Genomic DNA, 27,215 nt, shown 5'->3' with positions numbered 1-27,215 from the left:
ACTCTTGATTCCAGCACTTTAGCAAACTACAGGCCTATATCTAATCTTCCTTTTATTTCAAAGGTTTTTGAGAAAGTTGTGGCGGCTCAGCTCTGTGACTTCCTTCAAAACAACAGCCTGTTCGAGGACTTCCAGTCAGGTTTTAGAGCTCAACACAGCACAGAGACTGCTTTAGTTAAAGTAACTAATGATCTACTCTGGGCTTCAGATGAAGGACGACTCTCAGTGCTGGTTTTATTAGATCTTAGTGCAGCTTTTGACACTATAGATCACTATATTCTACTAGAGAGCTTAGAGGAATTACTTGGAATCACAGGGACTGCCCTAAACTGGTTTAAGTCCTACCTATCTGATAGGTACCAGTTTGTACACGTGAATAATAAGTCTTCTATGTACACTAAAGTAAGCTATGGGGTTCCTCAGGGCTCTGTGCTAGGTCCAATCCTCTTCTGCATCTATATGCTCCCCCTTGGTAATGTTATGAGAAAATACTCTGTTAACTTTCACTGCTATGCTGATGATATCCAACTGTATGTATCAATGAAGCCAGGTGAGACAAATCAGCTATCTAAACTTGAGGCCTGTCTGAAGGACATTAGGGCCTGGATGGACCAAAATTTTCTTCTTCTTAACTCAGACAAGACTGAGATCATTGTACTGGGCCCACGACACCTTAGAGAAACCTATGCTAGCCTAACTGCCCTAGATGGCATTACTCTGGCACGAAGCACAACTGTTAGAAACCTTGGGGTTCTATTTGATCAGGATTTATCCTTCAACTCTCACATAAAACAAACTTCAAGAACTGCCTTCTTTCATCTCCGTAACATTGCTAAAATCAGATCTATCCTGTCTCAGAGCGACGCCGAAAAACTCGTCCATGCTTTTGTTACCTCTAGACTGGATTATTGTAATTCTCTTTTAGCAGGCTGCCCGAGCAAGTCACTTAAGACACTTCAGCTGGTTCAAAATGCTGCAGCACGTGTACTGACTAAAACTAGGAGAAGAGATCACATTACTCCTGTATTAGCCTCTCTGCATTGGCTTCCCATAAAACATAGAATAGAATTCAAGATTCTTCTTCTCACTTATAAAGCCCTAAATGGACAGGCACCAGTCTATCTCAAGGAGCTTGTAGTGCCATACAATCCCCCCAGAACACTACGCTCTCAAAATGCTGGACTACTCGTTGTTCCATTTGTCTCTAGAAGTAGTATAGGAGGAAGAGCTTTCAGTTATCAGGCCCCACTTCTCTGGAACCATCTACCAACCACGGTTCGGGGGGCAGACACCCTCTCTACCTTTAAGGTTCGGCTCAAAACATTCCTCTTTGGTAAAGCTTTTAGTTAGGAACCAGCTCATAGCTCATAGTTACGATGCAATAGGCATAGACTGCCGGGGGGGTCTGGCATGCTCGGTTGGAGAGGGCGTTAAGAGAGAGATCATTTAGGTTAGAGAGGGACCGGAGAGGGTCTCATTCCTCTCTCTAACACTCCCTCTATGTCTGCTTCTTCCCTTGTGTGTTTTCTCCTGTACTCCTTCTGGCTTTTGTCTTGCAGGTCAGTGGGATCCTCAGTTAGGGCTTTTCCACCGGGCAGGAGCTGGTGCTAACTTGGAGCTAGCGCGTGTTTTGGCTCCGGGCCATTCTGTTTCCACCAACATAGCTCCAGCTCTCGGAGCCAATAACCGGGGCTACGCTGGTCCCACTTAGCTTCTGGGCTATAGGCCAGCTCTGAAGTGGGCGGGTGGTAGGTGGGGTTATCCGCGGTCCTCCAAAAACGAAAAGCAGCCATTAAGCTGGCGAGCGGCTGGTCACGTTAGCGCAAATCTGACAATAAACATTTAAAAGTGAGTCCAAAGAAAGTCCAAGAAGATAGAAGAGTGGTCAGTGGAGGAGAACATTGTTTCCTGGTACTGTGCATGTCTGAAGAGATTCAGGGGAAAGAGGACGGAGCCCCACGGACCGAACAGAACTACAGCCACGGAGGAGCTCGTCCTGTAGAACTGTTACTAATTCTGGTAAGTTTATTTCACCCTGTTGTTAAACTACTACCAATATACTTGCTACAATATTCCCCCATCAATATTATGAATGTTACGTCTAACGTGGTGCAGGCTAGCCAGTTAGCCGCTGGTTAGCTAGGAAATCATAACAATGCTTTAATATTCTTGAAATCAGCAGTAATATTTCATTGATCTGTATTCAGAACTTACCTTATTGTTACACAATGATCATGTAATAATATTACTGAACTATGTGGTAACAATATTTCTGCTCATTTCAGAGTTGGATTTGGAGGTTCATCTGTAGCTCAGCTCGTCTTCATCTCAGAACAAATCCAGTTAGATTCATTCATTCTATGCAAACATCAACATGATCAATATTATCTGTTGGTCCATCCTGAAATATCATTTGTTTATGAACAAATGAAACTGTTATTAATAACTAATATTGTTTTCTATTCCTGGACAAAACCAGGCACATTCTCAATCAAAAAGCATTGGACACACTTTATTGTACAATTGTTTTACTATATTTGAGTTACTGTCTTGAAGTTCGGGGAAATACATACATGACGAACATCCAACCGTTTTTTATAATGTAAAAAAGATCCATCAGACTCAGACATAACGCTGGATACAGAGAACACACACATGGATTATTGTTAAAAACACCAGATTTAAAACTCCAGATCTCATCAAACTCAAAACTGTCCAAATGATTTATAAAACAAGTAAAGGTTCACTTCCAAAAGCGTTGCAGAAAAGATTTTTAGAGAGAAGGAGAAAATATTTTATGTATAACAATATCAGGGGTTAAATTATGGAACTGCATAAGGGATGAAACAAAACAACATAAATCAGTTTAAAAAGTTTTTTAAATCATATATTGTTAGTAAGTAAAAGAAAGAAGAGTAACAATTTTACCAAGTACATGGCATATATGCATTCATGTGTATGTACATATGTATTAATGTTTGATGTGAATGTATACACTGTATATATAAAACTTGTATAGAATAAATAGTTAAAATAGTAATATAAGCTAAATATTTTTTGTGTGTGATTATCTAGAGAGCCTTGTTTAGTTTTATTGTGATAGGGTAGATTTGTATAAGCTTTGCTTCAAACTACACACTCTAGGCTTAAGGATTACACAGTTGAGTGTTTGTTTTTGTATTTTCTTATTGTGGAGACTGCTGAAATAAATAATAAATTCAATTATTATTTTTAATGCTTTTATGCAGGAAAAAAGGAGGAAGATGTTAATGCAGATTTTCTTCCATGGAGCAGTCAGCGACTCAGTTCATGGACCAGAACCAGCAGGACCAGAACTACGTCCATGGTCCATAACCTCCAGCTCATGATGAACTCCACAGCACTGGTGTTGATTCTGGAGTAGATAGAGGCAGACTTTGGTCTTTCTAATAGAAAACCCACAAACATTTTTTAAGTAAATGTTAATATATATTGAGTTGATTTGAACATCTATTTTTACTTTGTGTAAATAAAGTTACTTATTTTGTATTCTACAAGGACTTTGTTCATTGTTTGTTGCCTACTTGTAAGCACACACATATATTTTATTTTTATTCAGTTAACTGAATTACTCTTTACATCCACTTTTTTTACCCTACGATAGAAACATAACCTGCTGTAACACACACTATTAGGTTTGTATTTATTTATTTTGATACATTTATAAAATTGAAAAGTTCATACAATACTCACCTAATGAGTAGGACAATTAAATAAAATGCAATTAAGATTTCCTCAATTCAAAATGTATTGAAACAAATCAAACAGCAGCAATAGGTTTAAAACATGTTGGAGTCAATAAGGTGTCATTGATCATTAATAACACAAGTTGAACAACATGATGAGGACACAAACATTTTAATAAAGCATCCATTCAGTCACACACAGTAAGTCCATGGTCCAAATATAGATGAATAAATAACATCAGGACTCTTTAGTTTGACACAAACTTGTGCTGATTCTGGTCGTATTGAGTCCCACCAACAGCATGGTCACAGACGTGCACAGTCAGCATTAAGAGCATCTATAATGATAAACAAACATATCAAAATCAACTTATTGTCTTTATCTGCTGTACTTATGCAGGTGTAGTTGAAGCTAAGTAGCTTAGCAAATGCTAACACGGTCATTGTTAAGCAATAAAACGTCTTTGATAATTACCTGTGTTCACAAATGTTGACGCAGATTCCTGTGACTCCAATGAAGATGGTTACATTTGTTCAGCAGAATCTTTACGTAGGATCAGATAGTATTCATACGATGTCAACAGTCAAAACATGGGCTTCATTATGGCGCAAGTGCTCATGGGTAAACTGTTACATAAACAGTGACGTACTGACGAATTGTGGTGACGCAAGGACGTGGCTCCAACCTGCCGCTGCTGCGGTGGAAAACCAAACCGGTTCTTCAGCTAAACAGGTCTAGCTCTGAAGGAGCTCTGGCACCAACCCCAGCTCCAAAAAACCCTCCGTGCTCTTGGTGGAAAAGCCCTAAGTGTGGAGTTACAGAGTCTCAACAACTCTGTCTCCACCCTTTCCTCTGCACACACCCAACACAGCATAACGTGGATGGCTGTTCATCATAGAAATGGGATCCACACAAGGTTCCTGCTGCTTAACAGAAGGTTTTCCTTGCCGCCATGATGAATTCATGTTGGGTGTGGGATACATATGTATGTGTATATACGTATATATGCATATGTGTGTATCCATAAAATTAACAGTCCGTTCTTAAGACTGCTCTACTGTGAAGTGTCTTGAGATACCATTGATTATGATTTGGCGCTATACAAATAAAAGATTGATTTATTGATTGATTGATTATTTATCTCACTTTTCTCATATTTAGCACATTTTCCTACATTTAACACAACATTTAACCACATATATAGAGGCAAAAAAAGCATTAAATCTAAACATTTAAATCTAAATCTAAATGGTATATGTTATATCTAAATGTTAATCTATATCTAAATTTTAAATGTAAATATAAATGTTATATGTTCTAGCTAAATGTTAAATCTAAGTCTAAATGTTGAATCGTATATATAAATGTAAATCTAAATGTTAAATCTAAATGTTTAAATCTAAATCTAAATGTTATATATCATATCTAAATGCTTAATCTTATATCTAAATGTTAAATGTTAAATCTAAATGTTTAAATCTAAATATAAATGTTATATATCATATCTAAATGCTTAATCTTATATCTAAATGTTAAATATATACATATAACATTTAGATTTAGATTTAAAATTTAGATATCGATTTAACATTTAGATATAACATATATCATTTATATTTACATTTATATATTTAGATTTAATGTATTTTTTTTATCTCTATAAATGTGGTTAAATGTTGTGTTAAATGTAGGAAGTGAGATAAATAATGACAAAGTGTTAGCTACAACTTTTATACTAAATTTTTACACTTGGCACCCCATAGTTTGAAGGATCTGAAATGATCAGGCCTGCAAAAAGATTGGGCACTGACGGTGACATCTCGTCTTTATTATCTATCTGTCTATGGTTACAACAATGTAAATATTTTCAACACTCCATGTACCAACCCAACCCAATCCTACTCCTTGAATAACAAAGCATTAATTCCTGATTAAGCCACGCCCACACTGCCCTCTGCTGGCATGACAAAGCACAGCTTGTTTAAAATGTACTTTTATTGCTTCAAGAAAACGGAAAACATTTGCTTTATCCAAAATCAATTTAAAAATAATTTATTGCACCACAAAAGTGTAGGAAAAATACTTACTGGACCAAGGAATTATTTTAAGATATTAGAAAGATCTTTATAGTTTATAAAAGATTTATTCACAAAAATGGGATTCAGAACATTTATTTTGAAAAATACAACATAAAAAAGAACAGTTTAAAGAGCTTTTATTACATAAAACAGCAAATTGTAGGAGCTCAGCAGGTTTTCAGCGTTGAAATCTGTGAGGAAGAAACACAAACATGACATAAAGTAACTGCCGTAGAATGTAATCAAGGATTCAAAAATACTTGCTTTTAAGAAGCTTCACTATGCAAATTTATTAAAGATCCAACTTTGTAAAGTGTTTTTGTGAAACACAAAGCAAAATCATTTAAATTGTTTAAAAATAGACAGAAGAAAGCTCCAACATACTTTTAAAAGTACTTCAGCATTATAAATAATTTTGTATTTAAAAGTGCTTTGTTTTTAAAGTATTTCACTATTTAAATATACTTGGTTTTAAAAACATGTTGAGACCTTACTTTAAAGACACCTGAAGTTTTAAAGGCACAGAGTAAAAGTATTTAATTATTCAAGAATTAAAGTGTTGCTTCAGTGCTTTAGGTGTTTTAGTATTAGTATACTTCCAGTGGTCACTACATATTTAGAGGAACTTGCTTTTCAAAAGTACTTAGTATTTAAACAATACTTCAGTTTTTTAAAAGTTATGCGGTATATGAGTACTTTATTATTTAAATGTACTTTAAAAGTATTTGTTTTTAGAAGTAATTCATTATAAAAATACCTAGTTTTGGAAAAACTCTTCAGTGTTTAAAAGTACTTAAGTATTTGAAAGAATTTTAATATATGAATACTTTAGTATTTAAAGGTCCTCGTTTTTTAAAAATATTTAAACTCAGTATTAGAATAACTGTGTTTGGCGGATTTTATGCATTTAGAGAAACTTGCTTTAAAGATGTTTGAGTGGGCCCGTCGGGGGGGCTGGATGGTGGGGCTGAGGGTGGAGGGTGCCGTCGCCTGTGCTACTGAGTAGCGGCATTCCCACCTCAAATTGCCCTATCAATCCTTCCAAATTTAATCGCACCTCAACACACCACCCCCCGGAAGGTGCGACTACCACTTCCACCCTCCGAATCTATTTGCACCACATAAACATATATACACAAAGGTTGGACGGGGAGCACCGGGGTTGCTGCTGGGGGCTCCCTTCGCGGGGTCTCTCCGGGCGGTGTCGGCCCGGCGGGGAGTGGGGGTGCCTCTTCCCTATGGGTGTGGCTTGGGGTGGATGTCGTGGGGGGCCTTGGGGTTGGGGGTTGGGGGAGTCAGGGGGGCTGCTCGGCCGGTGGGGGGGGGGGGGGGGGTGCCTTGGCTCCCTGGACCCCGCTCTTTCTGCTATTCTGGCTGCGTCCTCGAGTCCGGGGCAGCGCTTGGGTTTACAGTAGAGATGTAACGATTAATCGTAAGGCAGTTAAAAATCGATTCATAGGTATCACGGTTGATATCGATTTTCTGAAAATTGAATCGCAGTACTTTTTTTAACCAGCAGAGGGCGCTATCCACAAGTGTAGGCGGCGGGCGGAGTCTGCTAATACTTTCTTTCTGGCTGCCTTCTACTCTTAAATATGTTAATAAATGATTCATTACCCCTTTAGCACCGAAAGAATATCTGTAATATTACATGAATATCTGTAAAAGTCACGTTTTTCTATTAGCTCTGTCTGCTAGCATAGCTTCTCTTGTTCACTGCAAGATATCTGCATGCCAACCGACCACTGTGTTACCAGCGCCCTCTGCTGGTCCAAACAAATATGACGTAAATCAGTGCAATCGTTTTTTTTTTTTTTTTAAAGTCCAATTGTTAAGGCACAAAATACATTTTCAGTTGCACTTTTAAAAGAAAAAGAACTATTATGCAGTTTTGTATTGTTTATTATAGAACCAGAATTTAAATTAATAGGCTTCATTTTCATTTGTATTATTCCTTTATTTATTTCATTCAAGATTTATTTTTAGTTAAATTGCATTGTTTTGAATTGTTTATCAAGGAATTATTTTGACAATGAAAAATAAAAGGAAAATAGTACAGCATTTTCTAGTTTTTTTTCCCAAAAAAAAAATTTGTCTACAGTCCCATTTTGTAAAATAAATCGTGAGAGAATCGTATCATGAACCCAGTATCGTGAATCGAATCGTATCGGGAGTTGAGTGAATCGTTACATCCCTAGTTTACAGTGGCAGTTTCTTGCACATACATCGGTCTACGATGCACTAGCACGCCTTGGACTGTGGGATAAAACTTGTAGTGGGCTTAACTTAGCTATGTTGTCGGGGGCTTAATGTCCCTGGTAGGGTCTCCCAAGGCAAACAGGTCCCAGGTGACGGGTCCGACTAAGAGCGGTTCAATAGCCATATATGAAAAATCAAAATCAAAGGCAGTTCACGTCGCCCGGATTGGCGCTACCGGGGCCCCACCTTGGAGCCAGGCCCGGGGTTGGGGCTCGAGTGCGAGCGCCTGGTGGCCGGGGCTTTGCCCACGGGCCCCGGCCGGGCAGAGCCCGAAAGGACGACGTGGGCCCGCCCTCCCGTAGGCCCACCACCCGCAGGAGGGATCATATGGGGCCGGTGCAGTGTGGATCGGGCAGTCGTCCAGGGCGGGGGCCTTGGCGATCTGATCCCCGGCTACAGAAGCTAGCGTTAGGGACGTGGAATGTCACCTCTCTGGTGGGGAAGGAGCCTGAGCTTGTGTGCGAGGTGGAGAAGTTCGGACTAGATATAGTCGGTCTCACCTCGACACATAACAAGGGCTCTGGAACCAGCCTTCTCGACAGGGGTTGGACTCTCTTCTACTCTGGAGTCGCCAATGGTGAGAGGCGCCGGGCCGGGGTGGCTATACTTCTTGCCCCCCGACTTAGTGCCTGTACGTTGGAGTTTACCCCGGTAGACGAGAGGGTAGCCTCCCTCCGCCTTCGGGTGGGGGGACGGATCACGACTGTTGTTTGTGCCTATGGGCCAAACAGCAGCTCGGAGTATCCACCCTTCTTGGATTCCTTAGAGGGAGTACTGGAGAGTGCTCCTTCTGGGGATTCCCTCGTTCTGCTGGGGGACTTCAACGCTCACGTTGGCAGCGACAGTGAGACCTGGAGGGGCGTGATTGGGAGGAACGGCCCGCCTGATTGGAACCCGAGCGGTGTTTTGTTGTTGGACTTCTGTGCTCGCCACAGATTGTCCATCACAAACACCATGTTCAAGCATAAGGGTGTCCATATGTGCACTTGGCACCAGGACACCCTAGGCCGCAGTTCGATGATCGACTTCGTAGTCGTGTCATCGGACTTGCGGCCGCATGTCTTGGACACTCGGGTAAAGAGAGGGGCAGAGCTGTCAACTGATCAACACCTGGTGGTGAGTCGGCTCCGATGGCGGGGGAGGATGCCGGTTAGACCCGGCAGACCCAAACGTATAGTGAGGGTCTGCTGGGAACGCCTGGCAGAGTCTCCCGTCAGAAGGAGCTTCAACTCCCACCTCCGGGAAAACTTCAACCATGTCTCGGAGGAGGCGGGGGACATTGAGTCCGAGTGGGCCATGTTCCGTGCCTCTGTTGCTGAGGCGGCTGATCGGTGCTGTGGCCGCAAGGTAGTCGGTGCCTGTCGTGGCGGCAATACCCGAACCCGTTGGTGGACACCGGGGGTGAGGGATGCCGTCAAGCTGAAGAAGGAGTCCTACCGGGCCTTTTTGGCCTGTGGGACTCCGGAGGCAGCAGACAGGTACCGACGGGCCAAGCGGAGTGCAGCCACGGCGGTCGCTGAGGCAAAAGCCCGGACATGGGAGGAGTTTGGTGAGGCCATGGAGAACGACTTCCGGACGGCTTCGAAGAGATTCTGGACCACTATCCGGCGTCTCAGGAGGGGGAAGCAGTGCACCGTCAACACTATGTATGGTGCGGATGGTGCGCTGCTGACCTCGACTCGAGACGTTGTGGATCGGTGGGGGGAATACTTCGAAGACCTCCTCAATCCCACCGACACGCCTTCCAATCAGGAAGCAGGGCCCAGGGACCCGAGAGTGGGATCTCCTATCTCTGGGGCTGAAGTTGCCGAGGTGGTTAAAAAGCTCCTCGGTGGCAGGGCTCCGGGGGTGGATGAGATCCGCCCGGAGTTCCTCAAGGCCCTGGATGTTGTGGGGCTGTCATGGCTGACACGACTCTGCAACATCGCGTGGACATCGGGGGCAGTGTCTCTGGATTGGCAGACCGGGGTGGTTGTCCCCCTTTTTAAGAAGGGGGACCGGAGGGTGTGTTCCAATTATAGAGGGATCACACTCCTCAGCCTCCCCGGTAAGGTCTATTCAGGGGTACTGGAGAGGAGGGTCCGCCGGATAGTTGAACCTCGGATTCAGGAGGAGCAATGTGGTTTTCGTCCTGGCCGTGGAACTGTGGACCAGCTCTATACTCTCAGCAGGGTCCTTGAGGGGTCATGGGAATTTGCCCAACCAGTCCACATGTGTTTTGTGGACCTGGAAAAGGCATTTGACCGTGTCCCTCGGGGATTCCTGTGGGGGGTCCTCCGGGAGTATGGGGTATCGAACCTCCTGATAGGAGCTGTTCGTTCCCTGTATGACCGGAGTCAGAGTCTGGTCCGCATTGCCGGCAGTAAGTCAAAATCGTTTCCGGTGAGGGTTGGACTCCGCCAGGGCTGCCCTTTGTCACCGATTCTGTTCATAACTTTTATGGACAAAATTTCTAGGCGCAGTCAGGGCGTTGAGGGGGTCCGGTTCGGGGGCCTCAGTATTGCATCACTGCTTTTTGCAGATGATGTGGTCCTGTTGGCTCCAACATACCGTGACCTTCAACTCTCACTGGATCGGTTCGCAGCCGAGTGTGAAGCGGCCGGAATGAGAATCAGCACCTCCAAATCCGAGTCCATGGTTCTCGACCGGAAAAAGGTGGAGTGCCTTCTCCGGGTTAGAGATGAGGTTCTGCCCCAGGTGGAGGAGTTCAAGTACCTCGGGGTCTTGTTCACGAGTGAGGGAAGGATGGAGCGAGAGATCGACAGGCGGATTGGTGCGGCGTCTGCAGTGATGCAGAGTCTGCACCAGTCCGTCATTGTGAAAAGGGAGCTGAGCCAAAAAGCAAAGCTCTCGATTTACAGGTCGGTCTACGTTCCAACCCTCACCTATGGTCATGAACTTTGGGTCATGACCGAAAGAACAAGATCACGGGTACAAGCCGCCGAAATGAGTTTCCTCCGTAGGGTGGCTGGGCTCTCCCTTAGAGATAGGGTGAGAAGCTCAGTCATTCGGGAGGGGCTCAAAGTAGAGTCGCTGCTCCTCCGCATCGAGAAGAGCCAGATGAGGTGGCTCGGGCACCTAATTAGGATGCCCCCTGAACGCCTCCCTAGTGAGGTGTTCAGGGCACGTCCCTCCGGAAGGAGGCCCCGGGGAAGACCCAGGACACGCTGGAGAGACTATGTCACTCGGCTGGCCTGGGAACGTCTCGGGGTCCCCCCGGAAGAGCTGGAGGAAGTGGCCGGGGAGAGGGAAGTCTGGGCCTCCCTGCTGGTGATGCTGCCCCCGCGACCCGGAAACGGCTAAGCGGGAGAAGATGGATGGATGGATGGATGTGGGCTTAACTTTAGACACGCTGATCCCAAATACCTGTTTCAGGTATTACCACTCACTCCTTCCCTCTGCCCACAGCCACCACCATTATAGTTAAGTCTAACTCTTCCCCACCCTTACATTTCTCTACCTTGAATCGCTCCTCCCTGCTCTCTTCCCCCTCCACCTCCCCCCCACCCCCTCACCTAGGTCTAACACTGCCCTCTCTTTTTATATTCTCCCTTTAATAAAGTGTTTCTTACCCTTCCTTAGGGAGGGCTGGTGATGGTCACAATTATGCAATACAATAATGCAATTATTTAATTGCAATAACAAAAAAAAAAAAACATTGCTGTCTAAAAAAGATTTCCTTTGACAGCATGTGCAGACAAAAAAAAAAAAAAAGATGTTTGAGTATTTAAAAGTAGTTAATATTCAGATACATCTCAGTAATTAAAAGTAATTGGTCTTAAAATATTTCTGGATTTAAAAGTACTTTGGTATTTAGGAATACTTACTTTCAGTGGCCACGACATATTTAGGGAAACTTGCTTTTCAAAAGTACTTAGTAATTAAAAGTACTTCCGTTTTTAAAAGTAACAGTATATGAGGACTTTATTATTTAAAAGTACTTTATCAGTCTTGGAAAAACTCTTCAGTATTTAAAAGTTCTTTAGTATTTGTAAGTATTTTAGTATATGAGTACTTTAATGTTTAAAAGTGCTTGGTTTTAAAAATACTTTGGCCTTTATGAATACTTGCTTACAGTGGCCACTAAATTTAAATAAACGTGCTTCAAAGACACTTAAGGTTTTAGAAGTACTTGTTTTAAGAAGTACTTAAAAGAGCTGTAGTGTTGTAGCGTTGCTTACCTGTCAGTGGGGAATCCAACCGTCGCTCTGTAATGGTTGTCAGTCTCACATGAGAAGAACAGCCAATAGGAGCAGGGGCAACGTAGAGAGTCGACCAATCCCCGAGGCCGTAGAGGTCACATGGTTTACCTGAGGGGCGGGATTATCACACGTTACCGACCTGCACCAACCAAGAGCTGCACATTTTCTTATAAACCTTTTATAAACACAGATTACAGAAACACTTTGTTGATTCGATTAAAACAATAAAAGTAAAATCCGATAAACACTTTTATTTTGCTAGTTTCTGTTTATACAACTGTTCTTAGATGTGTTTACGTAACATTTAATCAACGATTATGCTGTTTTTGATGCTTTTTCTTTTTTGAGAGCTCTCGAGAGATTAAATACCAGCTTTTACTTTGAAAGGCATACATTAATACTGTTAAATAATGCTTCTCTGCTTGTTTGACAGCAGAGGGCGCTGATGTTTGTCACTAGTCTACCTATTTATAAGCTACTAATACCAATGGAATGCAAAACCAAATGTTGATATGAGGGATGTGTGTGGTCTTTAAGGCTATAGCACTGCTCACTGACAGGAAGAGCAAAAAGGATGGGTGGGGCACAGACACACACACTAAAAGCTGTGCTCACAATGTCACACTCCATACTATCAGTGACGTTCCCTCAGGGTAGGCAAGGTAGGCAGTGCCTACCCAAGGGTGAATTGATATTTTAAATATTTGTTTTATTATAATATAATTATAAATTATTTATTTTTCCATTTCCAAAAACGACAGCTGTTAAAAAATGGGAGACCAACACCTGAGTTACCAGCGCTTCAGCAAAGGTAAGGTCAGAAAATGTTTCATACTTTTCACAGTGAATGGTACAAAAGGAAGGATTGACTTTGTGGATGTTCATCACTGAGGCTGTTCCGAGTTGTTGTTGTTGACATTTTCTCTGTGTTTCTGTGTTTCCAACACATGCGCTGCTGTGTCATGAGATATATCTTGTTGGGAGAGTATGGAGGCTATATTAAATAATTGCTTATGTTTCTTTAATGGTGTTTTACAATGTTGATTTTGCTAGATGGCTAAATGCTTGTTCATGTGGATGTTGTTGGGTTTTTTCTTTCTTATTATGAATTTTATATTTTGATAAGCGCATTGAGATGACTGTTGTAAATTGCTTTATACAAATAAAGTTGATTTTAATTGATTTAACACTTGCCAGAAACATATGAAATAGTCATTGGTGGTCTCGATTTGCAACGTGCCTACCCAACCCTAGTGGTCACGGCACGTCGGCATACTATGCACTACAAACTCAATGAGTACATACTGTCTACTATACACTAAGGATGAGGAGCGTTCCCACTGAAGTATACTTCCAAGTTTCCCAAGATGCATTTGGAACCTACAATGACAAAAATCTGAATCACACTGAGGCTAAATATCTCTGTTGATTCTCCACCTTTGAAAATTCTGAAAATATTTTAAGTGAGAAAGTGACCAAGAAGAATATCAACATGTGCTCATTTGATCCATAAAACTCACAGAAACTCATTTCATTCCAACATTTCTGAGATTTATGGAGACCCTCCATTGTGCTACTGACTAAACGTCCTGATAACTTTAAAACAAGATCCCTATTTACAAAGTGAATAGTTTGTCAAATGAGAGACGCGTTGAGTATCTTTCACACATTAACACAATCTCTGTTAGCAGTGTGTGCGTCAGCTGTTAATGTTGCTGAGTCACATCACCAACACTTGTGTGGAAACAGATTGGCGAAAAGTCTGTTAGCTTAATGCTAACATATAAAAACAAAAACTGTATTAGCATTGTGCTAATATAAACAGTCATAGCTGCCAACCCTCACACATTCACTGTGAGTCACACAATTGGTTGATTTCACATGGTCTCACGCCCCACTTTAAATTCTCACTCCAAAAAAGAGTCTATGGCTTCACGCAGCTTCCTTAATAATGCGAGAGCGCTCAGAGCAGAAACTGAAGTCGCTATAAACTATAAAATAAAATAGTTATATGCGATGTTGTAATTTTTTGTATCACCAAAATGGAAAACTCGATATATCTTAACTCTTGATATATTGCCCAGCCCTTTGTGTCGGCCTAAATGACAAAATTGTGGTCAGCCCCGCTAAATCTTACTCCAAGGTCTTGTTTAAAGTTTGCAGCTCTGATAAACACCTTAACACAACAAACTAACTCAAAGAACACGTCATGCTGTGAAATACACACAAGAACAGCTTATTAAACACAGAGCATTTCTGTAGCTCACTAAAAAAAATTACAACTTTGGCTGTTAACGCTTTAGCTGCTTGGACAGATTTTTGTTTACTTTGCTCAAATTTATCCCGTATTTTAACCAAAAAAAGAAGCGTTCCTTATTGAACCGACAAGAGATGAACTTTGTCTGTATTTCATGGTGATGTCATCATTACTCACACGTGGGTGGGAAATCTTTGAATCAGCCACTTGGTTTGGCAACGGCGCCTGAGGAAAACACAGCACGGTGAACAAAAGAGAGCAAATAACAGCTGATTTTGAACAAAAATGTTTACAGAAATATTCTCAGACCTTACAGAGGATTGCTGATTATTGACCCACTATACTGTATCACAACAAATGGGGCCGCAAAATAACAACAAGTTCATTCTTATTGTTATTTCTCTCTTCACACCTTTTGTACGAGGACACAACTTTTTTAGTTTTTTTAGTATTCTTTAGAAATATGGCAGGAGGGGGAATTTCTTGAGGCCAGTGAATAATTTAGTGTTGTTTCCATTGTTTGTGTTGTTTACAATGATATATTTGTGGTTATTTTAATTTAAAGTTAGTGGAAAGCCAACAAGCAAGAGAACACAAAGCTCTAAACCAAATGTTTTGTTATGCAGACGATGTGAGAGTGTTTCACTGAGAACTTTTTGTATTGTTTTAGTATGGGGGGGTTGGTATTTCTTTGGATCAGTGAATAATATAGAGTCATATAAATTGTTCCTGCATTTTGAGTCAGTCTTGTCATCGTCAGGTCAGTGTGTTTGAAACAAAATAAATACATTTCTTAAAGGGTTTCTTACCTCACTGCTGGTACTTATTGGTACGCTGTACACACCGGTTACTATGGAAACAAACACACTGTAAACAAACGTAATCTGTCTCACTGTCTGTCTCTATGTCTGTCCTGCTTTCTCTCTCTCTCTCTCTCTCTCTCTCTCTCTCTCTCTCTCTCTCTCTCTCTCTCTCTCTTTCTGTGGTGTGTTTAGGGGCAGTCGGACATTGGAAGGCCAGCAGGTTTAATGTTTGCTGCTTTTTGTCCATGGCTCTTACGGTAGTAGTAGTCAAAGGTGGAGTTGTAGTCGTAGTCGGGCGTGTCTGTAGCTGTGTCGTAATCATAATATTCTGATGTTGAATCAGAATATTCTTCTTCTTCTTCTTCTTCTTCTTCTTCTTCTTCTTCTTCTTCTTCTTCTTCTTCTTCTTCTTCTTCTTGCTCTTCTTGGAGTCCTGCAGCTTTAGTTTCTGCAGTGAGGAAGAACGTGTATATAAGCGTTGCTATATGATGCTTATCAAAGACAACAGCAGCCTTTAAGCATTCTTTACAGTGCGCTTGTTCATAACAAATGAAAAAACAAAATCCTCACATAAACATGTTAAGGCTGTAAACAAGACTTCTTCATTCGTCTACCTGTTAAATAAGGTCAGAACAAAGTGTCAGCTAGCAGTTACCTATAGCTTAGCCTCTGCTAACAGAGAGACTAACACAATTGCACCTGTCTGAGGTTGAAATAACAAGGTTCACAACACTTTCTGCGGTACTGGGACACATATTGAGTGACCGTTGTAACTGACCACCAACATTTGTCTTGGTGTGACTTTGATACAGCTGTTAAAGTGTTACTATATGTTTTAGAAAGATAGATATGGACACACTGAAACGTCATTTTGTTCCTATTAATTATTCACAAACAATATAAATCAGGTTGACCATATTCTAATTTTAAAAAAAATTACTGACATATTCTTGAATTTACCTTGTAATGGCAAAATACAATAGATTAATAAGTTGCTTTTGTCCATGAGGTTTAAAAATCAATTTCTCTCTTTATACCAAAGACATAAAAACAATCTTAAATCAGTGGCGACTCAAGTCAATCACTTTTATTATGATTATAACAATCTGTCCTTGAAAAATCTCTATAATTGAAACAATGAGAAACATTTCTTAGAAACTAAACTATAAAAAAAACCCTCAAAACTTACATAACATTGAATAATCATTAAATATACATAACTGTAACTTTAATTCCGATAGGATAAGTTTCTCTGAACATCCATGGAGGTTTTTTATCTTCCAGGAGGGTTTCCTGCTAACAATTTTAAATTATATTCACTGGTATTTGGTCTCTTTCAGTCTTTCTTTTCTCTCTACTGCGTGTGTGACAATGTCGTCAAAACAAAGAGGCATCTTCAATAATTCCATCACCTGTGAATGAATCTTTCTGCTCCGATAGAGCAAATATTAGCAGAGTTACGATAATTTTAATGTAACTTTTTCTCCGAGATGCATTTAGGGTCCCTGGGAAACCCGGACATTTTCATCTATAAAATCCTTCAGGACAAATCATGACATATGGCCTTGTCTAAATGTATTCACTTCATAATGAGGTAAATTTACTTCATTAATTTATTTTGTATCGTGTCCTTGCTAATATTCTCATCAAACAAAGATGATACATTTAATGTTGTTTCAGTTGTTTGTGTTGTTTACATTCATATATTTGTGGTTATTTAAATGTAAAGTTAGTGGAAAGCCAAAAAGCCCAAGGCTCTAAACCAAATGTCTCAATAAGCAGACGATGTGAGAGTGTTTTACTGAGAACAATCCTGAAATGTCTGCATATTATACACTCTTTGCTGAATTGCAAAGGGGGGAAATGCTGCATAAAGTAACCGATTATTTAGTTCAAATGTGACAAACTGTAAAATATTTACTCATTATTTCCAAAAGATTAGAGAATATACAACCCAAAATTATTAGTTTGGAACGTACGAGAGTTGACATTCCCAGCAGCGCACACTCGACCAGAGCATGTGTGGAACTCATTGATAGTGTGGCGATGGTGAGATAAAATGATATTAAAAAAACTGGGAACGCAGTGACACTCTGCATGTCCGGGAGGAAGAGGAAGTTGGAGGAACGCCAAAATACAGTAAGAAATCTATTCAACTCTGACCCAGATAGATAAGTAATAATAATTTTGCCATCAAAAGCCTGGTGTCATTGGTTTTTTTCCCGTTTTATGTAAGGAAACAATGTTCAGATGTTAGAGTTGTCACTAAAGCAAAAAAAAAATAGCTTTAAAGTCACTGACAGGGTTTTTTTTTTACAGCTTTTTGCTCTGAAACTGCAGATTTGTGTAAAACTTTCTCTATTCAACGGCTGATTACAAAAGAACGAAACGAGCCAGAAACAAATTGTTTTTTTCATGAAAGTAGGGGCTTCAATCTTTCAGAATCTGGTGTCAGATTTCAGATAGTCATAGTAGAAAATATTCTGTGGGTCTTTAAAATCAGTCAAAACGCTCAAAAAACGGCTGGCACTGAGGGGGGTAGAAAATCTGAAAATGGCTGGCACTGAATGAGTTAATAATAATATTAAAAGCTACGATTTAAGACTTATATTACATTTTGAGTCATTATAGAAATTGTTAAAATGAACAATTTGATTAGGTTATATTTATTTCAAACACTTCCAATTGTTATAACAGACATTCAATTTAAAAAGTGGGACAATTGATCTCCGGGTTTATTTCGCAGAGAGAAAGGTCAAGACTTCGTCTGAAAACCCTTCAGCTAGCAAAGGAGAAGGATGAAGGATTACTATGTCAGCACAATTTAGAACTTTGGTGTGTTGGTGTAACTCAAAATATCAAGCAAGATGGAAAAAAATAGAAACAAGTATTTCTGGAGATCGTCCAATACAAGCCATACTCGGAGACAAACGGCTTATAAAGGAGCTGATGCAACAGGTTAACCAGTGAAATAATTTATCATTAAAACATATATACAAAAATAAATTGCAGTAAGAGATTAAAGTATTGCGTTGGGCCCCATATGATCATGATTTGCACCGAGTAAAACAGATGTGACGTTTAAAATTTGGCTAAACCAAGGCCTATCTTCATATTGCACTTATTTTCATAATGGGACCATGAGAAATTTTCAATTGATCAAGAGACAATACCAATTACAAAATAGTGATTTATTTTTTTTCAGATTTCTACATATCCATTACCACATAAATAGTTTTATGCCAAAGAACAAAAATGTTTTAGACATGCCTATTTTGAAGATTTTCACTAAAGCATACTGATTATATAAAACAAAAATGGGAAAGACAATCAAATAATTTAATTTTGGATCATATTTGGCTACAACATTGTGCCTTCCAGTAGAAAATCACTAGTTCAAACTTATGGAGATGTTTTGGCTGGAAGAGCCTTTGTAGATACTTCACTACACTAGCTCAGAGTTCACATTATTCAGGCACTTCCAGCTGTTGGAGAAACTGGTGCCCAGGGAGTGTCACAATACCATATGTTTTGGTCATGTCCATCACTACAACATTTATGGAATTGGGTTCAAATCAAATTGAAAATCATTTTAAATCTACAAACAACTTTAAACTGGGACAAACTACTACTTGGCTTGTTATATTCTATTGGTGCAGATAAAGAGACAAAATGTGTGCTTGGTATGCTGAGTTTAGCGGCACAAAAATGTATCACAAAAAGATGGTTAAATTCTTTATTTTCGAACTTGGATGATTGGTATAATTTGTTATATGCAATTTTTGTTATGGAACGATTTACATTTAATAACAGACTCCAAATAGACAAGATTGACAAAATCTGGGAGAAATGGAAAACTTAAATCTTGCCCTGGAGGCCCGAGTATGTATGATCCTCTGTATTACATGTAGAAACTGTAACACAATCATATAATTGTATTATGTACACCTCTTGTTTTTTTTGTTATGTCTTAGTTGTCTTCTTGTTTCTTCGATATGGAAAATTTTGGAAAAAAAATAAATACTAACTTACACTAATCAGCCATAACATTATGACCACCTCAGTTCATCACCAGGTGAAGTGAAACATAAATGTTCCTCATAGGTCTCACACCAATACTTCTTCTTTCATATCTGTTTCATGAATAAAATAATTTGATAAACTGAAAGATCTTCAGAAGAAGGAGTCAGTCCGTCTGCAGCGTGAACTTTACATCTGTCCTCAGTGAACGTTTGTCAGTTCAACAACAACGTTCAGGTCAAGTTCACTTTCACCCAAACGAAATGTTGCAGCTTCACTTACTTTCCTTCAATCCAAGCATCAGATTCCCCCTGTGGCCTCTGCTACAGCTTATCACAATAAAAGCCTCCATCATCTTCTAAAAATTATGAGTTGAACACTGCTTTTCAAAATAAAAGCAAAAATCTAAACTCTGACACACCCTCTGTGTCTTTTTTTCAGTGTTAAAAGATCTTTGAAGATTAAAATTTTTTACAATCTTTATTCAAAACAATTTAGTAAACAATGGTTTATGAAATAAAAGCATGTTTCTAATCTCATTCACCAAATTAGTGGATTCAGTTCAAGTTTAAAGTTTTTTAAAGATGTTCAATGGTTTAATCTCGACAAAAAACTATTATTTTACAGCTGCTTTTCAAAGAAAAAAGAAAAAAAAACAGGCCGTTTGTAATTTAGATGAAATCAACACTAATGGAAACAACCATAGATACTCAAAACAAAATTCCAGACTTTTGACTAAAAATTTGATTTTCTATTTCAATTTAGTTTTTTTCCCATTTAATTAATTTCCAGTGGAATTAAGTGCAACTGCAAAGCTTTAACAAAGAATATTAAATCCCCTGTGTTAATGATAAAATATTAACCTGCCCAACTGAAAATGAATCTCTTGGGATTTTTAAAAAGACACCTTGAATTAGAAAAAAACCTCAAATTAAAGAACCTCAAACAAAATTCTCATTTAAATAAAGATGCTTTAACAGGGGTGTTTTACATTAAACACGTGTTTAAAACGTGTTTTATTAACAGTTTATAAAGGGTCCAAACATGGCCAGGGGAGAGGGAAAAGGGAAAATCAATTTTCCCATTTGAACGTTTTTTTAAAATCATTCTATATAAATAATACAATTTGCATTTTATATTGATTAATCGTGCAGCCTTAATAGACATGTTTTTTTTTTTTTTCAATCATCTGAAATAGTTTTTAAACATTGTTATGATGGAGAAACAACGACATAAAGATCTTTTTATTCACTAAATTAAAGTTCCTTTAATATCTGTTCAAGAGGTTTGTTTATTTTTGATGGAAAGATCATTTATTTGCTTTATTTTATCGCTTATTCTTAAGTCCAAACACGCAACGTTCAGAGGTCAGAGGTCACTCACCACAGCAGGACACAATGAGGACGATCAGGAGAAAGAGAGAGAGCAGCACATTCATCCTGAAGCCAGAGACACGACACTGAAACACACACACACACACACACACACAGGGGCAGGGCGGGGGCGTGGCCACATACACACACTAACGTCTCGTATTCTTGGACAAGTCGACGCCTGCACTTTCAGCTGCTCGTTTTTCACTCAAACTGAAAACACTGAGAACCACCGTCTCACACTGAAACTTTAACATCTGAAGACCTAGTTTAGCTCCGCCTACCACACAGCAATAGGCCAAGCGCCACGTTTCAATAACTGTTAATAACACATCAATAACCAGAGGTGAAAGTAACAGATTACAAGTACTCACGTTACTGTAATTGAGTTGCTCTCAGGGATAGTTATACTTTTTGAGTATATTTCTAAATCAATAATTATACTTGTACTTGTACCCTCTATAAAGCAAGGAATCTCTGTCTGTCTGTGTGTTCCTCAAATATCTCTGCGGATAAGGCTCAGACTGCCACGAGACTTTCAACATGGCTGCAGCTTGGTTAAAGTGTGTGCGACATCAGATATGTTTGAATACAGTTGAGAAATTATTTCATTGTCCACCGGAGGCACCACAGTCACGTGCAAGCCAGAGCCAATCGCTGGAGAGCACACTTCCTGGCCTCAGTACACGGTATGTGTGGACTCATATCAGCCGCACGGAGGAATCAAAGGACTAGTGATGTGTCGGTCACGAACGAAACGGCTCTGAAAGCTGGCTCATGCCTTACACGTGATGCTGGAGCGGTTCTTCCTCTCTCTCTCTCTCTCTCTCTCTCTCTCTCTCTAAAACAGCTTTATTGCCACGAGAAACAAGTTTACATTGCCAAAGCAAGTGTGACATAGAACAATGTACACACAAAAAGATTAAATGTGAAAAAAAATAGCTACATTTGTGATGTGCAAAACAATAAGATGAAATAAAAAAATAATAATAATAAAATAAAAATAGGCTTTCACTATTTATATGTGGAACAAAATGTACAATTAAGTTATGAGTGTTATAAAAGGGGAAAAGGTTATGTACAGAATTTCACAGCGATACGTGAGAGCGCTGCGCTGACTGAAGGAAAGCTTCTAAAACTTTGAGAAAATGTCCTCTGTTCCCAGTGAGAGGGTAATCAGTGAGGTCAGTCGGATATATGAAAAAAAAGAGGTACAGGTTGACGGGAGAAAATGCAGAGCGTCTCTGTTTCCTCCACTATAACCTGCAGCTACGGTGGCTGGGAAGTGTCAGGTGAATGCATTTACAGAAATGAACACAAATGCAAACAGGTCACAACACGAATGCAAACAGGTCACAACACGAATGCAAACAGGTCACAACACGAATGCAAACCGGCCACAACGGAAGTGTTTCCGACGGACCGGTATTACAGTCGGACGGGTATTATGATATGATAGCCTGATATGAAAAATATAAGAGTATCCTAATCAACTTTCACTTACTTTCATACGCGTTTCGATGTCTTCTTCTTGTTCTTAACTGTTCTGGTGGGTTAAAAACATCCGCCAGAAACGTGTCCGACTGTAATACCGGTCCGTCGGAAACACTTCCATTGTAGCCATTTTGCATTCGTGTTGTGACCTGTTTGCATTTGTGTTCATTTCTGTAAATGCATTCACCTGACACTTCCCAGCCACCGTATGCAGCCCCTAAACGGAGTACAGAAAAATGCCTGCTGAAGCATCCTGTTGGATGTGTCGCTGGTGGGCGAACGCAACATTATCCAATCAGGATGCAGAACACAATGCGCGTTCATACGCTGTAAAAAAAAATGCATTCAAAATTGCACTGTAAAAAAAAAGGGTGAAACAGAGGCCGCGAAAGGTGAACCGCGTTATAGCGAGGGACTACTGTATAAGCTTTCAGTGAGGGGTGTGTGAAATGACTGCCCTCTGTTGTGGTTACACTGATTAGCAGGAGTCTAAACTCAGTTATACATTCAATATTACAAGTGACATTTTAAGTTTTAAGTTTACATTTCTCTTTTCCTAAATCACTAATAATGTCTTTGAATCTCCCCTGTGTGGGGAAAAGACTCAAAAGTTTTATCTGATTATAGAGTGTATTTTTGTTACTGTGCAAAATAGTGTGTTATTTTATTTATGCTTAAAAGTCAAAATTTTATTTTTTATTTTGACTTGTTCCACATGACTTGTTTTTAATATTTGTTAAATATGTTTTACTTGTTGTCGTTCTACCTCACATTTGTTAATTTCAATAAGTGCTCCTTTTTTTTTTTAAATTGAGACTTGTATCATTTGTTATCATTGTGTAATGTTTATGATGTAAACTGAGGGAGAAAAAGTAGTATCAGCTCCAAATATCGGCTCTAGATAATCGACAGTCCGTATCGGTCATTGACTAAGGCTGATGGAAAAAAAATTGGTATCGGCATCGGCCCTAAAAAAAATCCATATCGGTCTATTCCTAATGCATACAATACATGTACACAAACACCTACATATGTATATATTCATACATGCATGGGCAGACTGTATATACAGTCTACCCATTCATGTATGAATACAGACTTATATGGCACTGCACTAGTGTGTTAAAGGAGGTAAAGTAATATGTTACATTTCTACACCCAATTGTGACTGAGTTGTTTACTATATTTTGTTTTAAAATGATCAACAGACATTGTGAAACTACAAAAAATGAAATGACCAGACAACAATTAAATGCATCACATCATTGGCCACCAATTAGATTAAACATAAATGCACAGCGCCAAAACAGCTTTGAATGGAGGTTCTTGTCCATATGTTCTTAGTTGTGCCATTTCTGATTAACGCCCAGCCACTTTCTTAATAAATTAAGTTAATAAATTATGTTCCAATTGTATTAGATTTGGTCTCTTCCTTTTTAAATTTATACGTTACATGTTTACTATACGCAAGGGAACCGTGGCAACGATTTATGACCAAAAATAAACATGGGGGGGTGAAAGTAACTAGTAACTTTTACTTTGAGTACTATTTAATTGAGCTACTTTTTATTTGTACTTGGGTATTTTTTGTATGACTTGTACTTCATTACAATTTCCATCAAGTAACAGTACTTCTACTTGAGTAGCATATCAGTACACGATCTGTTAATAACACACACACAGAGTGGCGTCGCGTATACACAGTATTATTTATAGCATCATTTTAAACTGAATGTAACATTTGAAACGGTGATGTTGAGCGTTGCTGACTGCAGTTTATCTGCTGGTTGTAAAAGCTCATCATGAATCACTGAAGCCTGAAAGAATAAATCACAAACGTTCTGACAGTTCATGAGCAGGTCAAAGGTGGTGTTTTGGTCAAACTGATGTCCATTTTAACTAGTGACTTAACAAATCTGGCCCTTTAGAACATCCAATTTGGCCCTCAGGAAAAAGTTAAAAGGACAGAAAAAACATAAATGATTGTCTACGTTACCAAATATGTCCATTGTAGATATCTCAGTTCTCCTAAATACACAAATTTAACGAAACTAAACAATATTTGGAGGATTGCAATTTCCCCATGCTTTTATCACATGACTGCAGTCATTTTAACTCACAAATTCTTTTAGGAACTCAATTTTCTTGAAAATCTTTCACATAATTTCCCCAAGTTAAAAAAAAAAATTGGCCTCAAAATCAATTGCCTGGATATTGTTGGCGCCTTACATATATATCATCTATACATATTAAAGGAGCAGTCTGCAACTCTTATAAAAGTGACTTTTTGTCATATTTGCTAAAGCGGTCACTATATAAGGACTGCTTTACATCAAACTAGTAGTTTGTGTGAAAAAAAATTGTTGAGCCCCGCCCCCTGCTGCTCCCGCAGCCTTTGGCAGATTGCCAGAATGCAACACAACCGAGCAAAAAGAACCAATCAGCACCAGGAATGTGTTTGATGGGCTGTCTGACAGCTGTTGCTCACAGACCCCGCCCCTTTCTCGGAGCTAGAGCGCCATCATTTTTACAGTGTGTGGTCTGGAAAAGTAGAAGATGGAATTGGTGACTTTTCTGCTTGAAAAGTAATTCCTGCTGCTTGATTTACATTATGTTTGATGTGTAATTGTTACACTAGAACTCTGTGGTGCATGTGTTGTTCATGTGCACGCAGCAGCCTCCATGGCTGCTGTAAGTGACACTGTGTTGTTGCTGCTGCTGAGATGTGTGCACATAGAGAGAGAGAAGCGCTGCAGTGACATGGTTTTAACAGAGCATGTTATATTACTGTGATGTTGCTGTCAGATTAACGTTAGCTTGTTGGCTCCTCTGAGGGAGGGACTTTGGAAATTTTGGAGGCAGGGCAAGAGATCAGCGGAGAAGGAGGGGGAGAGTGGGGTCTGAGAGTTGCGGATTGCACCTTTAAGGATGCAACAATATTTGGTATTTTATCAAACCGTTCAATACGCCCTGTTCGGTTCAATGCACAACGGCAAACTACAGTTTTTTCTATACGTTTCCTCATCACAAAACTTTTTCAAAACTTTGTGCAGCCGCGCATGATATGGAGCAGAGACATGAAAGCAGCACATTGTTCCGGCTCAGTGTCATGCGCTGCTCGTGTCGCCTTCAGAGCCAATCAGAACGTCCCTGAATTTCCTAGGAGCCAATCAGCGCTTTGCATTCCAGCAGCAGCAGCACAGGTGTGTGTGTGTGTGTGTGTGTGTGTGTGTGTGTGTGTGTGTGTGTGTGTGTGTGTGTGTGTGTGTGTGTGTGTGTGTGTGTGTGTAAGACAGTGACAGGGAGAGTTCACTTCTCTGACCGTATGTAATTCATAAAACCCTTGAATCAAACTTTTCAATATGTCTTGCTGCCTGTACATTCGTAGCGCGGCGCCTCGCACTGCTAGGGGGGAGGGGGTGGGGAGGGCACGCAACGCAGCTCTACCCAAAAGGTATTGTGAGGACAAGATTTGAGCTGTTATCACAGTTTTACAGGCTTTAATGGAGGTTGTAGTAACCTGTAGACAATAGTTGATGCTAAAGATAAACAATCACACAAAGAACTGTCTAACACTTCATTCACACTTCCCTGTGTTAACTCACTGACTCTTTCCCCGCTTATGCCCGCCCATTCCCCAGCCTTCCAGCCAATCAACACTCAGAACAAATGTAAACAACACACCCATTGGCAGAGAAAGCTGCACGTAAACATGATGCCTTCATGGCCATGGGAAATTATAGTTGTTCCCTGCGCTCCAGCAGCAAATGATGAGAATGGCCCGACAGCTGAGCAGGAAAATGAGGCCCAAGCCCGGCTCGAGCTTGGATTCGGGCCAATAATCTAAACTCTATGTGATGGTCCACACTCTATACCTGTAAGTGGCAATAATGCACCATTTTGTTGTTTGCCATAAAAAAGAAAAATGTCATGTGACTTCTCGCGTGATGGCGATATCTCGCACGAGTAGCATCCGTAGCTTCACCAAACAAAACGTCATGGTGTTGGCACTGAAAGTGCCAACAAACTTGAAGGCAGATGTATGGAAATATTTTGAATTTAAAAAACACAAAGACGGAAATGAACTGGATAAGAGCAAAACGGTATGCAAGATTTGCTGCTTGGAGGTGAAGTATTGTGGAAACACAATGAATCTTCGAAACCATTTAACAAGACACCACACATAAACGCAGTCAGCCCCGAAGCAGATGCAGCTCGAGAAGGCATTTCAAGTTAAGTTACCAGTAAACTCTCCGCGAGCCCAGAAAATAACAAAGGCTGTCGCTACATACGTCTGCAAGAACATACAACCATTAAATCTCTGGTCTTTGGAGAGAGCAGACGTGTTTTCATTTGCTCCGATAACACTACCTTGGCTACAGCTGGCTACAGCTGAACAGCCTGAAAAATTGGGCCCAAGACTGAAGGAAAATGGTGAAAAAACCGCAGGGAGGCCCTTCAGAACCCAATTCGGGTTTGGAAGAGGTCAAGGAGATGATACGCGAGGGTCTACGAAACCAATCTGCCGAGATAAAGTCGTTGGAAAAGACGCTGGAAAACTCACTGGTAAACCTACAAAGCGAAGCAAAGGTAGTGAAAGAAAAGAATGAAAGAAATGCTGAAGAGATAAAATTGTTGAAAGCCAGGGTTGAACAGCTGGAACAAAAGGAAAGAGAGAAAGATGTCATCATCACAGGCCTAAAGATAAAACCCAGGAGTTACGCGAGTGACGAAGAAACAAAATCGATTGAACAACAGGTCATTGACTACCTGGAGTCGAAGGACATTGTCCTGAACCCTGACAACATCAACTCCTGCCATCTCCTGCCAAAGAAAAATGATAACAGAGCTGTAAAAATAACCTTCACGAATATGAAATTCAAAGGAGAACTACTGAAGCAAGGAAGAAAGCTGGAGGAAACAAAGGTTTTTATTAATGAAAACCTGACAAAAAAAATGCAAGCATCGCATGGAAGGCACGCCAAATAAAAAAAGGAGGAAAG

At 40.0% G+C, this 27,215-nt stretch overlaps 1 protein-coding gene and 2 long non-coding RNA genes across 3 annotated transcripts; 1 reads left to right on the top strand and 2 right to left on the bottom strand.

The window, feature by feature from the left end:
- Positions 1-1,883: 1,883 nt before the first annotated feature.
- On the top strand, positions 1,884-3,334 carry LOC114478407 (uncharacterized). Its single transcript, XR_003675854.1, has 3 exons — positions 1,884-2,019; positions 2,286-2,342; positions 3,249-3,334. It is a non-coding gene; the product is annotated as an uncharacterized LOC114478407 (long non-coding RNA).
- Positions 3,335-3,880: 546 nt separating this feature from the next.
- LOC114478406 (uncharacterized) lies at positions 3,881-4,360 on the bottom strand. Its single transcript, XR_003675853.1, has 2 exons — positions 4,201-4,360; positions 3,881-4,063 (listed from the first exon to the last, which is right to left on the bottom strand). It is a non-coding gene; the product is annotated as an uncharacterized LOC114478406 (long non-coding RNA).
- Positions 4,361-5,881: 1,521 nt separating this feature from the next.
- LOC114478121 (ATP-dependent RNA helicase DRS1-like) lies at positions 5,882-20,847 on the bottom strand. Its single transcript, XM_028470963.1, has 6 exons — positions 20,729-20,847; positions 15,582-15,773; positions 15,332-15,372; positions 14,700-14,747; positions 12,245-12,373; positions 5,882-5,995 (listed from the first exon to the last, which is right to left on the bottom strand). Exons 1-5 carry the CDS (start codon positions 20,781-20,783, stop codon positions 12,290-12,292), a joined length of 420 nt encoding a protein of 139 aa, XP_028326764.1. The 5' UTR covers positions 20,784-20,847; the 3' UTR covers positions 5,882-5,995; positions 12,245-12,289.
- Positions 20,848-27,215: the final 6,368 nt, after the last annotated feature.

Source organism: Gouania willdenowi, chromosome 16 (genome assembly GCF_900634775.1).
Source record: "Gouania willdenowi chromosome 16, fGouWil2.1, whole genome shotgun sequence".
Taxonomy (NCBI): domain Eukaryota; kingdom Metazoa; phylum Chordata; class Actinopteri; order Blenniiformes; family Gobiesocidae; genus Gouania; species Gouania willdenowi.
The sequence above is the reverse complement of the archived record's forward strand: the minus strand, read 5'-3'. Positions and strand labels throughout refer to the sequence as shown.